Source organism: Microtus pennsylvanicus, chromosome 4 (genome assembly GCF_037038515.1).
Source record: "Microtus pennsylvanicus isolate mMicPen1 chromosome 4, mMicPen1.hap1, whole genome shotgun sequence".
Classification (NCBI taxonomy): Eukaryota; Metazoa; Chordata; class Mammalia; order Rodentia; family Cricetidae; genus Microtus; species Microtus pennsylvanicus.
The window spans coordinates 112,236,787-112,252,615 of NC_134582.1; the positions used below are offsets into that span (position 1 = coordinate 112,236,787).

General features: G+C 45.6%; 1 protein-coding gene across 1 annotated transcript in view; it reads right to left on the minus strand.

Annotated features, from left to right (window-relative positions):
- Positions 1-13,933, minus strand: part of Gli3 (GLI family zinc finger 3) — a 257,726-nt gene extending 243,793 nt beyond the window's left edge. Inside the window, exons 1-2 of the mRNA XM_075970160.1 lie at positions 13,717-13,933; positions 447-611 (exon numbers count right to left, since the gene is read on the minus strand). Coding sequence (XP_075826275.1) covers positions 447-570 — 124 coding nt within the window. The 5' untranslated portion in view covers positions 571-611; positions 13,717-13,933. The remainder of the gene's footprint in view (positions 1-446; positions 612-13,716) is intronic.
- Between the last annotated feature and the right edge of the window lie 1,896 nt (positions 13,934-15,829).

Consider the following 15,829-nt stretch of genomic DNA (forward strand, 5'->3'; position numbering starts at 1 on the left):
AAAACAGTTAAATACATTAAATTCACAGAAACCAAGAACAAAGTTCATGGCCCTTAAGGTCCTTAATGTCCTTTCCAGTAGTCAACTTTAAATTCGTGTGGGACAGCTCCTATGACAAACTAACAATCTCTGCTCTATTGCGACTAGCAGAGACTTTCCATGTCAAATGGAAAGCATTTTTGAATTCTTACCAGACGAATCAAGATGATTTCGAAAATGCCAAAACAAGAACTTCTCTTAATATACAACCTATCAAAATTTGTATCCCTAATTACACTCTGAAGAGAATGAGCAGCCTGCCCACCTCATCCACCACCCTCTGGTCCATTTGCTGCCTTAAGCTCTCAGAGAACAATCACTGGTCCAGCTGTGGATGATCAGTTTGGGGGATGAGAGAACACAGCAAGGCCTGTGGCTTGCCTGCTGGGAACTGTGGGGCCACTCACCATTCGAAGTGGTACTGGAGGCCACGGCCTTCTCGCTGACATCTGTCCTTGTGGAGCACTTCCCGATGGCATTCTCAGCTTTCTTCCTCTCAGTGGTCGTGGAGCTGTGGGACTGGGCCTCCATAATGTCTTCTCATTACTTCAGCTTGTTTCTCAAAGGAATGCCTAGAAAACACCAAAATGCCATCAAATTCCCAAAATGGCAGTACAAGAAAGAAACGTTTATTCGAAAGCCCTCTGCATCTTCAATCTGAGAAAAGGCTAAAGGTTTAGCAAAACCTTGATGACATTTCTCCAAAGGTTTTTCTGGCAAAAGAATCCTTTGTAGTTTTATTAAGAAGCCAGTTCAAGTCGCATGCAGTTGAGTTTTCCTATTTCCTAATGGTCCCAGCCTTTGCTGTCTGCAAAGGAAAAGAGAGGTGCTCACAATATACGCTTCTCCTCAGCTCCTTCTGAGCATGTGCTGTCAAATGATCTAGTGGTTCTCAACCCTCCTAACCTGCGACCCTTAGCAGTTCCTCATGTTGTGCTGACCCCAACCATAAAATTACTTTCATAACTGTAATATTGCTACTGTTATGAATTGTAATGTAAATATTTTTTGGAGGCAGAGGTTTGCCAAAGGGGTTGCAACCCACAGGTTGAGAGCTGCTGATATAAATTTCAATCTTCAACTGTCTACAGTTTAAAGCCCAAGTGTCACGTTACTCTTAGGTCGTGTCTGCACACCTCTCTTCAGGCGGCCAGTCGCCTTTATAGGAAGGGACACTAAGAGAACTTCCAAGTCAGAAGAAAGTTTGCAGCTGCTAATTAGAGTTTTTAAAGATCACCTAGCAACCCTCCCCAGAGTTCGCAGCTGAGTTAGACTATGATTTCTGCTTCTTCCACGAAAACTCCTGAATTGCAAGGTGCTTCTTAACCTAAAAACATCCAGGCAAACTGTGCTCTTTAAGTTTTCTCAGAACGAAAACATTAGTCTGGTGGTGGTAGTGCACATCTTTAATCCCAGCACTTAAGAGGCAGAGGCAGGCAGATCTCTGTAAGTTCGAGACTAAAATAGTCTACAAAGTGAGTTCCAGGACAGCTAGCACTGTTACAGAGAGAAATCCTGTCTCGAAGCAACCCCCCTCCAAAAATGAAAATATTAATTTGTTTGGCTTAACTTCCGAAACGAAGGGAACAAGACAATATCTCTCCACCCCACAACAAAAAAGCCAAGAGGTGAGGAGAGTGAAGGCTGGGATCACTCACAAAATATGAAAACTCATCTCCCGGCCAAGTCAGTTCATCTGCCTTTCATCGGCTTCATCCATGATAGCCCCAACTAATCGTTCATCAACGTTCACGCTAGCACGTTCTTTTCTACAGTCATGTTCCAGAACTACAAAGAATACGAGGATGGGAAGTCCACTCTCAGGCAGGCTTTCTTCAAGTGCTCTGGGCGGCAAGAGCCACGGAGGCAACTCTTCTGTCCCGTCACCCGCTTATTTTCCACACGCAGCAAACACCACGATGCTTGCTCCACCAAAACAGTGGCTAGTGAAATTAAGCAAACAGCTTTTTAACTGGCCAAAGTCAAGACACCAGAGGGTACACGCTTAGTCAGCTTTAACTCAGGTTTCCAAGGGAGCTGTAAGTTCTTTACTGTACACCATATCCCCCTTAACCTGGAACTCAAGCCATGCAATGATGGCTTCAGAACCAAAGGCAGTACACACAATACTGGGGCACCAGTTCTTCTGGTAACTTCCATCTTTTCCAAGAATATTTATTATCATTCCCTATAAAACACACAAGTGTTTTATAGACTAAAAAAGGAGAAAAAAAAAGACAGACTTATCAACCATAAGACCCACTCTGAATTGAGAAGTATATTCGGAGAACACAATGAAAAACAAGACCAAAACAGCAAGGGGCTGGACAGCACCCACACAGGCTACCTAAGGATGCCCCAGGAGCTGTCCAGCATCATCATGGGCAACCTGCACTCAGTCTCTGTTGACAGAATCCAACAGAAGCGCTCTGTTGCTTTTGTTCTGGAGAGGAAACCAAATAGCAAAGACCTTCTTTCTAAAAACACCCTTTAGCACAGAATTATACACTTAATTCCCAAGAGATCACAAACCCTCCAAAGCCCTTCCACAATCCTGGACAAAAACCTCAGAAGAGAAATTTTCTATAGCTGCTCGTACCTCTTTAAACAGAAAAACAAACAAACAAAAAACTCAGAATAAAAGGCCAGAGATGGCTCAGTGCATCAAGGACCTGTTTCAAGACCAACAATCTGAGTTTGGTCTCTGGATGGAAGGCGATAACCAACATCCCCTAGTCATTCTCTCATCTCCAAGTGCTCAGTCACATTAAAAACAAACAAACACACAAACAAAAACCCCACGAACTCAGACTAGTTCTAATTCTCTCTCTGGACTAATTTTGTTTATTTGTTTAAGGTAGGGTCTCGATACACAGTCCAGACTGGACTCAAACTTCCAATGCTCCTTCCTCAACCTCTCCCCTCAGACTAATCCTCAGATTACAGAACTTCACCACAACACCCAGTTTTAAATATCATCTTTGAAGTCTATCACACAGTTGGGAGAATGGCACCCAACTTCAATTCCATCACTTAGGAGGCAGAGGCGGGAGAGTTTCTGTGAGTTACAGGTTAGTCTGGTCTACAAATACAGTTCTAAGCCATCTGGGGCTACATAGTAACACATTGTCTCCAAAAAATAACAAAACAAAGATCAAGTATACTGAAAGAAAAATTCAACCCCAGCCTCACCACCTACTCCAAAAGTGTCCCTAAATAGTAACCATTAGTACCAGCCATCAGTCCCCACATTGCTACAGGCTTGCTAAAAGTTTCCCTGAGTAACAATTAGTATCAGCCACCAGTCCCCACATTGCTACAGGCTTGCTAAAAGTGTCCCTGAGTAACCATTAGTATCAGCCATCAGCCCCCACATTGCTACAGGCTTGCTAAGAGACCTGATGCTCCAGTCCTATTTCTGGCACAATGCATTTGTCATGAAGAACAGCACTTGAGATCCTGTAATTGAAGGAGCGCTGATTGTCAAGCTCACTACAGATTCCAAGCAACTGCTCAGCACATTTGTTTTTGTTCAGTGCTATGTAACCACGAGAGGACTTCACCAAAATCTGTCTTAACTACAGAATGAATGGAGTGTATTCCAGAACACTGAATTCACAGCCTAGGAACACCTATCCCAGCTCCAACTGTAATGATAAAGAACTGTGTGTAGAAAAGAAGAAGCCTTTGCTGAACATACATCTCCCCACTCCAGACTGGAAGCTTCATGTGGAGAAGGCATCTATCTTCCCAACAACTAATCCACATGGAAATGTTTACTGGATAAATAAAAGCTCACCGGAAACTACATGGCTTCTAAATCTGCTGTGTCTTGAACTGTAAATATCCTTGAGCTAGCTATATATGCTGTCTTCTAGACTAAATGCTTCACTGAAAACTGACAAATTATATAAAAGCTAAACATTTTACCAGGAATCCCAAATCAAAGCTACCAACTCTTTGGCCACTTCAGACAACATAACCACTTCCTTCAAAACTTACACAGTTTTATTAGCTGGATTTGGGGGAGCATACTAAGTTTAAAATGCAGAAAGGAAACAAAACACACACAGGGATCAGAGCATTCCATCCAGAGATGAGGGTTCCAGTAAGAACAAACAAGTCACCAAGGTTGCTTGGTGAACCTGGATTGTATGCGGTTGTTGGGTACCCCTCAAGGCAAAGAACTTCATTTTTAAAAAAGCATAACCCTCCCAGAACTCATCACAGGAGAGAAGAGCTCAGGGGCCAAGAGGCACCACCTGAAAGCTACTAATTAATGGTCTTGGAAAATACTAATTCCAACCCGTTTGAAATAGATTTCTTAAAAACTAGGCCCTTGGTAACTTAAAGAGTCTACCCCTTCTTCTATTTTGACAACTTATTTTTGGATCTCATTAATTAGCAACTAATTATTTAAGTGTAGTCAATGCTTGGTGCAGGGCTATAACATGGCAACTTGCCAAGTCAGACATCTGCTTCCTGTATAGCACCATGAATTATATCAGCTTATTTTACTGATAAAAACACAATTTTATCCTTGTCACAAAGAAAAAGCTTTAAAACCGGGGATGCCCACACCCCATCTAACTGTTGAAATATTGACTGCTTCTCCCCTTCAGGGTGGCTCTTTCACAGGACACCAGGGTTCTGGAAACACAGACCAGAGTTGACCCCTGCTGGAATGCTAAGTCCTGGCAGGTTGAAGCATCATCCCATTGCTCCCCTTAGAGCCTGGAGTAACTGAAGAATCAAGGAGGGTGGGAATTAATTTCGATTCACTTCAAATCCTTTCCTCTGTAGAACACATGCCACTATTTTTCAGATATGAATGAAATCAAGACTTTCCTCCCGAGGCCGTCTCCCTGTTTACAACTGGCCTGTCCCCTTCAGTCTTTCCCCCTGACACACTGCAATCAGGACTGCAGGCAAACCACTTAACTTTCTCTGCTTTGTCTATGTGTGTGGGGGGGGGGGGGGATTCTGAGTTCTAGCGAAAGAGGTAGGGGCAACCAGTAGCCCAGTAAGCCTGTAAGTAGCATTGGCTTTCTAAGATCTTAAGTTTCACAGGTTAAAGGGGGTGGGGGGAGAGAAAAGCTCCTTCCTGGAGGCAAAACAACCAAGGCCCTTTTTCATTCAACTATTCTAACCCTTAGGTAGTTTCCCAGGTCCCCAAATCTGGAGCACAATTAATCTCAGACCCTATTTTAAGTCTACCTCTATCCTTACTTGCAGTTTGCCTACAGGAACTAACTTCCTGCATGCGCCAGGACCGCCACTTGGAGTGCATGTGCACTCTAAAAGTGAAGGGGGTGGAGGCAACATTTAATAAGTTGGAGAATTTTGGAGGGGAGGAGTCCACAACGTTTGCAAAGCACTTTCACACAAACGCCTCAAGCCCTCAGAGAGTCACTGTCAGGGAGGAGGGGGCTGCCTCCCAGTGACTGATCCTCTTCAGAGAGACAGGCCCATTTACTATGGGAATCCCTTTGAGCAGGCTGTGGTCGGACCCCTTCCTTAGCTGCCTTAAATAGAGCTCTGGATGGTCAAGGCAGACACATAGACTCACTGTCTCTCAGGAAGCCCTGCAAGCTCCACCTTAATCACACAGAAGCTTCCTGTAAAGATGGCTTTTAAAGCCCAATTCTTAAACCTACATGGACCAGCCTCTCCCCTGGCAGGTCTCTGCAGTAATACCTCCAAACCATAGGTATTCAGAAATCCTTTCCAATGTGAACACTAACATCTGCAAAAGAAAGCACCTGTGCTAACTAACTCAAGCAGAAGTTTAAAGTGACAACTGAGCATCCTATAACCCAGGGAGGGATGGAGCTGCTGCAGTCACAGGCCTGCAGCCCCCTGGGTGAACACAAGCATCCCACCAACGCCTAGTTCCTTAATCCACTTGGTCTTATTGTTAGAGGTTACCTGAACTTTGGCAACAACTCTGCTGTTTCTTTCTCTTTCTTTTTCTCCTAAATGCATTTAAAGATTTTAAACAACTAAAGTTCAAGACTGGATTGATGACAACCTGATCAGTTTCTCATAGATTAGGACAGCTACAGACCCTCTTAAGAGACCAGAAAGAGAAGTCCCTCCAGAAAGCAGAGCGAGGTTATGAGCAGCACCAAGTGTAGGCCTGTGTGAGAAATTACAAGAATCTGCTGCTCCAGGGGGTCAGGCTTTTATCCACACCTGCATGTACACTATTAAGCTGAATGGTCTCCTTATACGTTAACGTTTCAAAATTCCACACTGAGCCAGGCTGAGAAGGGATTTGGAAAGCAGTCTTCCACTCCATCACCGAAGAGTGATGGTTCTCTCATCCTCCACTACTAGGGCATCATGGAGGAAGCAACCATTTAGGGGGAAAAATCCTATTTAATATTTATACCTTCCTGGCGCTATTAAATAACCCATTTCCTAAAGAAAATAATTCCTTCAGAGAAGAGGAGAATTTTTTCTTGACATGAAGACAAAGATAATGCTGATTTTAAAACTTTTCATTGATTTTGTAAGTTAAAACTAGTCTTGAGGTTCAGGGAACAAAACACGGAGACTGCAGCCCATCTCGAGCAAGCACACATGGAAAAGAAACGTAAGCGCTTTGTAATGTGCTTGAGGTTTTCTCCCGTTCAAACGTCTTTCTGAACTTAAAATCAATTAGTTATGCATAACCTCTGTGACATACCAACACTTCCCAAGAAGTCTCAGTTTTCACCTCCCTTCCCATCTCTACTGCCTTCCTTCCTGCAGACCAGGAAGCCCAACTACATAAGTTCTTAATGCAATCTTCACTAATGTTTAACTACAGTATTTTTTAATATACAATTGTTTCCCCTTTATAGGATTACTTTTCCCAAGGTCAAGAGAGCAGAAAACCTCCTCTGTGAATAAGAAAGCTGAAATCTATCCAAGCTGCCCTTTGGGGAAACCAGGGGATGCACAAGCCTGCTGTCTATTATTTTCAGTCTTCCTTCCTTCTATGTCTGATGTTCTCATTGGAGATAAGCAGTGTTTTGACAGACATCCCAAAATTGAATCTATCTAAGAGGGAAATCATTGCCTGGATTTGGTGAATTTGGTTTTCATAAATTAACTACATCAAAACTTTTAAGAGATTTTTATATTTAAGCCAGGTAGTGGTGGCAGCACATGCCTTTAGTCCCAGCAAGCAAGAGTCAGAGGCAAGTTTATCTCTGTGAGTTCAAGACAAGCCTGGTCTACAGAGCTAGATCCAGAAGACCCAAGGCTGCACAAAGAAATTTATATATTTAACGACAGTCACTGAACTGACTATTCAACAAGAAAGAAATTGTTATTACATTTAAAATCACAAAGTGACATTTTTCCTGCCTTTGCTGGTGTCAATATAAGAGATTACAAGCTCCTGCCTCAGCTGCCAGAGGAATTTTATAATATTTGAGGGGAGCATGAGATCTCTATTTAGTATTCATTACCCTTCTGAGTCCCACACAGCTCTTTACACACCGGACTCCTGTGCTTTGGTCAGGCGCTTCAGGGGGCACAGCAGATGCCATTAAAGAAGCAGCAGCAATGGGAAGCAAACTGACACCGAATTTTCTGTGCATTAGCTGGATCCAGACCTTCCCTCCCAGAGAACCCTAGATCTGAATACCTATATCAGTCTATTAATAAGTTCGCATAAACAATCTTCCCACCACATTTATATACATCAGAAAACCCTGAGTACTTTACTGAGGACTTCTATTCTCATAGAACTTATATAATTTACTGATCATAGAATTCTCTATCTTCATAATAAAGCTAAAAGAGACAGGTTGCATAGTCTATGAGTAATAACTGACTCTCTTGTTGTCATGGCCTGAAACAGGTTCTCACACTGTAGGCCTAGCAGTGTAGAATGGACTATGAAGACCAGGCTCACCCGAAACCGTTGACAATCCTCCTGTTTCGGCCTTCCAAGTGTTAGCACTACAGGCATGAGCTACCACACCAGGCCAACAACTGGCTACTAAATCACACAAATGAGACCAATATTTAGGTATTAAAATCAGTCACAGATAAGCTAAAGATACTCAGCTTGTTTTCATTCACTACTCTCCTAATTTTTAAAGTTTTGCTAGTCAAATCTGAACCTTCCATTTTAAAAGTCACACTTTCCAACTTTACGGATTTTCAAATGTAGAGCCTACTTTACAACAATTCATTAGCCAAGCAAGGGCCACTTATCCTGTAAACATTCTTTCTCAAACAACACGTCCAGCTGACTCCTTCTTCACCTTTTATATAGACCAGACTGTCAACTTAGCTGCACCCACTGCTCCACACACCCTCAAAGAGATGCTATGCTGTGGAATTCTATTGGAGCATTCACAGCTCAAAGAGCGGGCCTTGTCCTGACGTAGCATGCTCTGATCCACAGGACTGGCCAGTGGACTCCAGGTTCCCATACATCTCAAGTCATTCTGACTTCAGTTCAAAGCTGCTGGATAAGGTTTCTCCACACACTAATACGTCTTTGGACTGAATTATTCTTCTAAAAAAAAATAGCACAAAATGTAATCAGTAACAGGGCTTAACTGCCTCATTCACTCATTAATAAAATTCGAACGTATCTTTCATCTAATTGGTGAGTTTTCCATCTTTTTTTTAAAAAAATGACTGTAACATAAAACACTCTGGAGTCCTGTTATGCATTTTATGCAATCTTCAAAAAAAAAACACCTCTCTTTCAAAATAAGCAAATACATTTTACATTTGAAGTTATTGTAACAGGGACTTATGTATTGCAGTTCTCCCTTCCTGCTGAACTAATAGAACAGAAAAAGTACACAGATGCACAAATATGGTGTGTATAGTTATTGCTGTGCCACCCCCCCCAAAGCAAATCAAAGCCCCTCTAACTATTGCAGGCCTGCGACCAATCCAATTTACTTCAGATACAATTTAAATGTATAGTGCATGCCACAACAAACCCGTAGTAGGATGCCAACAGAGTCCTTAAGAAAGTTTTCCTCTAAATCTCTGGAAAGGAGCTTTGAAAGAAAGCAAGGATTACAGTCAGCCAGGAGGGAGGGAGGGGACTTACCTCAAACCAGCCAAGCGGAAATCAGAGCAGTAATTCTCCAAGTCGACAGAGTACACTTTCAAAGCTGTAACAGTGTGAAGAAGTGCGGGGCAGCATGGCCTGAAGGCAGCACTAATACACTGATGACTAATGGCTAGGCTAGGGCAGACAATGAATTTGGGGCTTGAAAACGAACAGAAACCATGCAGTACTTTGACAAATGGGCCTTCACGATTTCATTCATTGAATAACCTTTAAACACAAAATTGGCTTGGGTTCTCTCGGGAATGACATGACACGCTGCTGGACAATGATGTAAGTATTTTCTTTTTTTAATTATGACTAGTACACAAAACGCTAGCGCACCATATAAGAGGATATGGCTTACAGATACCACTGAGGCAGACATGGAACTCAATACAGTATTGCCTTTCAGGAGGGGGCCTCAATGTCCCCGTGCCACCTTATTAACTATGTAATGGCTTTTTCATTCAGTTTCTTTAGAAAGCTATAGATTTTCTGAGACATTTTGTCGGGTTGAAATATACACAACCAGAACAAGAAACACTTCCAGGTGAAACAAGCACACACACACACACACACACACACACACACATACACACACACACACACACACACACACACACAGACACCACAGTGGCAGCTGAGAAACATGCACAAAACTACTATGCACTTAGTATTTCAAATGGAAAAAGTCCACTTCTCAGGGGCTAGGCAGAGGGAAAGTGTAAGACAATGGAGACAACACAGCAAGTTTGCAAACAAATGAGCTCATAGAGACACTGCACACATAGCTTCTTTCCAGCAGCCCTCCTCCCTCTTCCTGACATAATTAGCTTTTCAGTTTAAAAATAATAAATTTGGCATTTTTTTAAAGAGAGGATGAAATATGGAAAGAGTCTCTAAATTAACAGGGACCACTTACTTCAGACAGCATAGCCTTCAGCAGGCCCTAAAAACTTAAGAAAAGGATCCTAAGACAGGAAGCTTAGTGAGCTCATAAAACCGGTGCTGGAGCCAGGAACACATAGCATATTTAATCTGCAAACTGTGAGAGTCCACAGTGACTTCAGCAAGATCTGAGGCATGCCCTCAAGGTTTGCTGGGATCTGGGATTAGGGGGCTGATAAGAACCTCCACTGCCCATGGACATGTTTTTCTTCTGCAGTTAAACACAAATGCATGGAGACGTTTGACTGCTGCTTGGCGTTACTGCTCAAGTTCTATAAAAGCTTTGCAGCCCCTTTTGCTGTCAATATATCAAAGTTGAAAAAAAAATCATCAAAGTGTGAAATTTCATTTAAAGTCTTCACCAGTCTACAGCTCTATTTCACAGGCCCATCAAATAAAAGTAAAGATGAAAAATACCCTGAAAAGTAGTCGGGAAAGTTTGCAGCAGCACTCGGCCTGCTGTTGTTTATTGTCTGCCTTTATTTGCTTTGAAAGTAGAACAGATCCGTTTCCACGCAGGAAAACGACAACTGGAAGCCAGGGGCAGCGGACTCTCCCCAGGCTTCAACGAGAAGACAACCTGAAATCATTTTAGAGAATCTTTTGTTTAACAAATACATATATGTATTTGTCCTGTGGCCATTTCAGCAACTTGATTGCTTCTCAATATAAAAGTTGGCAGAAAATTCCCTGAATCTCCCAAAACAAATCCGACCAAGCTCAGAATGTGAGTGCCAGAAGAATGAAAACCCCCTTCAAAGAACTCCTCAGCTAGGGCTTTACAACAACTGCAGAAAAAAAGAAAAAGAGAAGTCTGACTTTTAAGATAATCTACTATAGTCTAAAAGCATTAACATTCGATGACTAAGGTTTTCTGGAGCATTTCATGACTCACAGATTCACTTCTTCAAGACTGGTCTTTCTTAGAACATTACTGTCTCCATGTAAGTGAATGCACACAGCAATGGTCATGAATGTGTTGCCTTTCATAGGCTTCCAAACTGTCCTCAGAAAGCGGGGAGGGGAAGGCAGCAAGCACCATGCCTTACACGGGACTCCCTTCTAAATGGCTAAGCCCAGAGGAAGTCTGTAACTCTTCCAGAGCGCAGGTAATTAAGAAAACTTCACCGGCTTCGAAACAAAGGACAGTCCAACTTTTGGGCTCCGGAATCCAATTGTTAAATTAACAATTCTTTCATTAAGTTTAAGTATTGGAATAACTCAAAAGAGCCATTTTTTTGTCAGGGCTTGCTGAATTTTCTAATTTTTGTCTGTGGTCCTTCCTTGGCAAATTAGACACACAATAAAAATGGTAGGTGGACCAGAGATCAATCAAGGCGTACCAGGCATGTAAAAAGCAAGGGGAATTGGTAGGCATACGAGCTAACCCTGCCGGTCTATTAGCAATAAACCAATCTATATCTTTTAAAGTGTTTCTGCCTGTGTGAAATTTCACTAGACACCTCTCACATTGAACTTATTCATGCATCTGAAACCAAAAGCTTCCCTGGGCTGACTTTAAGAATTTCATACCCTGAAAGGATCTCCCCTTAGGCAGAGGGTTTCTAATTAAATAGCTTTTAGTGTAAAATAAACTCTCTGCTCTGTATAAATATGCAATTTCAGCTCATTTAAATGTTATTTCATGTTTGTTTTAAGGTCTGACTATAATCTCGCTGGCCACAGAGCTTGTGGACCAGATTGTTAAGGCCAATATTTCCTAAGATAAACAAATTCTGTAGACACTCTGCACGGTTTACATTGTTAAAACCAACCAGCACCGCTTTCCTGTATCCTCTCAACCGAAATACTGCACTGCCTTAGAAAAATGAAGTGATTCTGAGGCTATTTCACTATTTTAAAACATAGCATTTTCCTGCTTCAAAATAATCTTGACACGTGTAATTAAGAAACTGTCAGACTATTATTAATTTTTAATTTAAAACCCAAATGAAATAATTACGGGAATCAATCAATAAGGCACCTATTCAAATTACAGAGCAATTACATAAATACTCAAAATTAATACTTTAGGCCAGTTCTTGAAGAATTCAGCCTGTAACTCGTGAAGACATCAAACAGCACAAGCTTGTGACATGAGGAGAATGCAGGAAGGGTTTCCCCTTAAACAGACTAAAATGAGATGATTTCAGATGGCAGGGCACAGCCGCCCTTCCCCCAGCCGTGCCCAATGCACTCAAGCTGCGACTCTTTTTCTAGAAGTTATTTCCACCAGACACATATTTCAGGAATCTTAAAAAAAAGAAGAAGAAGAAGAAGAAGAAGAAGAAGAAGAAGAAGAAGAAGAAGAAGAAGAAGAAGAAGAAGAAGAAGAAGAAGAAGAAGAAGAAGAAGAAGAAGAAGAAATGATAGCCTCACCCAAGTTCTGCACAAAGTCATTTAGAAAAAAAGAGGAGGGCTAATAACTTGAATATTCAGCAGTGCACTACTGGGCTGTGGAAAGCTGTAACTGAGGAGAAGGGGAGGAAAAGAAGGGCACGGGGCGTTTTTTGGAACTAATAATACCAGCAGGGCTAATGGCTCTGCCCCTGTATTTGCACAGCGGCCGGCCCTCCATACCTCGAACTAAAGGGTTCTTTTACTTGAGGACGACAGTCCATCATTTCAAACTGAAGTGGCAGCTGGAAAATGTGGAACAGCTGGCACAGAGCTGGGAGAAAATGTTTTACATAAATATATGTACATATAAACTGGCAAAGGGCCACGAGCACTGTACCCGAGGCCAGAATCTATCTCGCAGTCTACAACCAAGTTGGGGTTGGGGGGGGGGGGTGTAAACGCGGTGCAGCAAACTTCCCTAAAGTGGCCTTTACACACAGCTATTAAAGCCTAGGGGATGGCGTGGTACTCAAAAAGGTGCACTCCGGGACACAGGCACAAAGTTCACCGAAGGATACCAAGTTCACCGAAGGATAGTAAGCACAGGCCAGGCCGAGTGTGAGGGCATGTGGCCATCTGCTGAAAAGTCGCTTCACCAACATTTCAAGTTTAGAATCAATATTAAGTCCACATCCTCAGGCCCCGTTGCAACTCCACAAACTAAGTGCCCCAAGCACAGTAGAGTGATCTATACCCAACTCTTCTCTGTGCAAATTCGGCCTCCTAAGTGACCGCCGCCAAGGGGCCACGGATACTTTTCTTTCTTTCTCTTTTCTTTCGTTCTGCCCTACCTCTGGAAAGGAACAGACAGAATTCCAAATCGCCCACAGATGGTACAACTTTCACTTTTCCTCTCCCACAGCGGAGGCGCGCCCTCCATCCGCTCACCCCGCACCCCCACCCACAGAAGTGAAGGCGGGACCCGGGCGAGGCGGGCAGCAGCGGCCCCGCGCATCCCCAGGAGGTGCGCGCCAGCGGAGCTGCGGATCGTCGCGGAGCGAGGACCAGCCGCAGCTCCGGGCGGCCCCAGCTCTGCGCAGCCCTTGGCGAGGAGTAGGCGCGGACTCAGCAGCCGCAAACTTGGTCCACGCGCCCTGGGGCCGGAGGACTGCAGTCCATCTCGGGAGCGCAGAGTCCGGAGCCTGAGAGCGCGGGAAGGCGCGAATGCACGGATGCTGCTCCGACGCCGCGCGGCGGCTCGACAGGGCGGGCTGCGGGGCCCGCAAAACAAAGAACTTTCGGGCGGGACGTACCTGCGGCTGTGGCTGTCAGGTCCCAAATCCACAGACCCGCGCCGGCGGAGCGGCGGGCGGCTCGGGCTACCGTGGATGGCCCGGCTGGTCGCAGTGTGCGGCCGCGGCGGGCATGGTGGAGCGCGGACGGGCGGTGGGGCGAGCGGGCGCGGCGGGGAGCGGCGGACGGGCGGGCGAGTGTGCGGGCGCCGGCGGCGCGGCCCGGTCCGCTCCCTCCCGCCGCTGCAGCCCGCGCATCAGTTTCAGGGATCCTGTAATCTGATCCCTCTGAGTCACCGGCCCTGAGTGACAGTTCTGATTTGGTTCAAGCGCGGGTGGGAGGAGAAAGAGAAAAGAAAGGAGCCCCCCGACCGTCAAGTCGACTTTCAGCGACCAGGGCCCGTCCAGGCCGAGCGGCCGGCTTGCAAAAGTTGAGCTCCGCTGCGCGCGGCCTTCGCGCTCCCCTCGGCGCGCTCCGGCGCTCCTCCTCCTCCCCGCCCTCCTTCCCCAAGTTTTCACAGATGTGGCCAGACTCTCCACTCTTTCCCCGCTCCTTCTTCCCTCGCGCGCCCCACCCCCGCCCGTCCCTCTAATTTCCGCCACTCCGGGGAGCGCTGGGGACGCGCCGAGCAGCGGGACGTCGCCGCCGCTGCAGGGGGCGAAGTTGGGGGGGAAAAAAACTTGGGAGTGCTGCTCGCCTTACTTTGCTTTCCCGCTCCTTCCAGGCCGCGCCCGGCGGGGTCCTGCTCGGCGCGCGGATCCCAGTGCGCAGCGCTGCGGGCGCCACTGAGGCCGCGCGTCGGGCCGGGCAGGGCTGGCGCGGGCAGCCGGGAGCCACGCGCTCCACCGCCTCCGCCCCTCCCGGGTCCTCACACAGACACATCCAGGCCTGCTCCTCCTCTTCCCCCTCCTTGACCCCGCGCCCGCGCGGCGCGCCAGGCCCCACCCACCCGGCAGGAGGAAGGGGCCCGCGGGTGATGTCACCCGAGCCCTCCGGGCCTGCGCTCCCGCGCAGCCGAGAAACTGGGGATCGCGCGCTGCCCGGCGCTGCGCCCATGCCTTCTCTCTTGGCTTTCCCGGCTCTCGGCTTGGACTCCCCTTCCTTCTCTGGAGACCTCTCAGATCACCACTGCCCCACCCCCGCACACCTCCTAGTACTTTTCCCTGGGCCAAGCCTGAAACTTCCTCTCGCGGGATGATGCTTTTGAAAGTTCAGGACTTTCCTACCCGCTGCATTCATCTGCATTTGGGAAGTGGGAAGTCTCACCACACAGCCCCATGGGCCACTTTGCAAAGGACACAAAGACCCGATCTGGGAGTCTGGACTTGAACGGGGTGCTGTTCCTTAAGATGCCGAATGCCTGTCCTTGATTTCTTTTCGGGGCCCATATTACTTCAAAATGCTTTGCCATTCTTCAACTGGCCGGTCCACACTCATCTGTCTCTCTCCCCTTCAAGGTACTCACCCCAACATGTAACTTGAAAGGGAGGATGTCAAGGGGGAGGAAGAAAGAAGAAAACCCGAGAGACATTCCAGAATCCCGGAGAGCAGTCGGCCCACCTCCCCAGCCAGAGTGCCTTGGTGCTTTCTGTGCTCCGTGGCGGCTGTCTTGAAGGCACAGAGTGGGTGGATGAATAGCTATTATAATTTAAAGAATATTTTGAGATTCGTATGCTCAACTGAAGAATTTTTTTAAGGGAATTGACAACGGTATTCGTTATTTGTTTCCGGGAACTTGTTGCTTATCACAAAGACAAAAGCAAAGACTGACTTAAGCTTTCAGGGCAGAAACAGTGGGAATAAAGTGGCACTCCAGACACTTCTTAGCCGTTTTTAAGCTTTCTCTCCATTGAAACACTCTTTAAAACAAGAAAAAAAAAGAGCGGGGGACGACACCTTTCCCTCTAAGTGCAGGAATCTCATAAAACAGAGGTAGCCCTGACTCTTCCCTCAATAACTGGGCTCAGGCCCTGGAGCCTCTTTAGGCGCTGAGCCCATCTGTGGGTGAGTGTAAAAAATACCAGTCCTCCTAAATCGCAGGATGGCTGTGGGTTCCCAGTGAGATCATACCTGTAGAATTATAAAACGGTGAAGTGTGTGTGCACCATGTTCGTTTTGAAATTGCAAGTTACC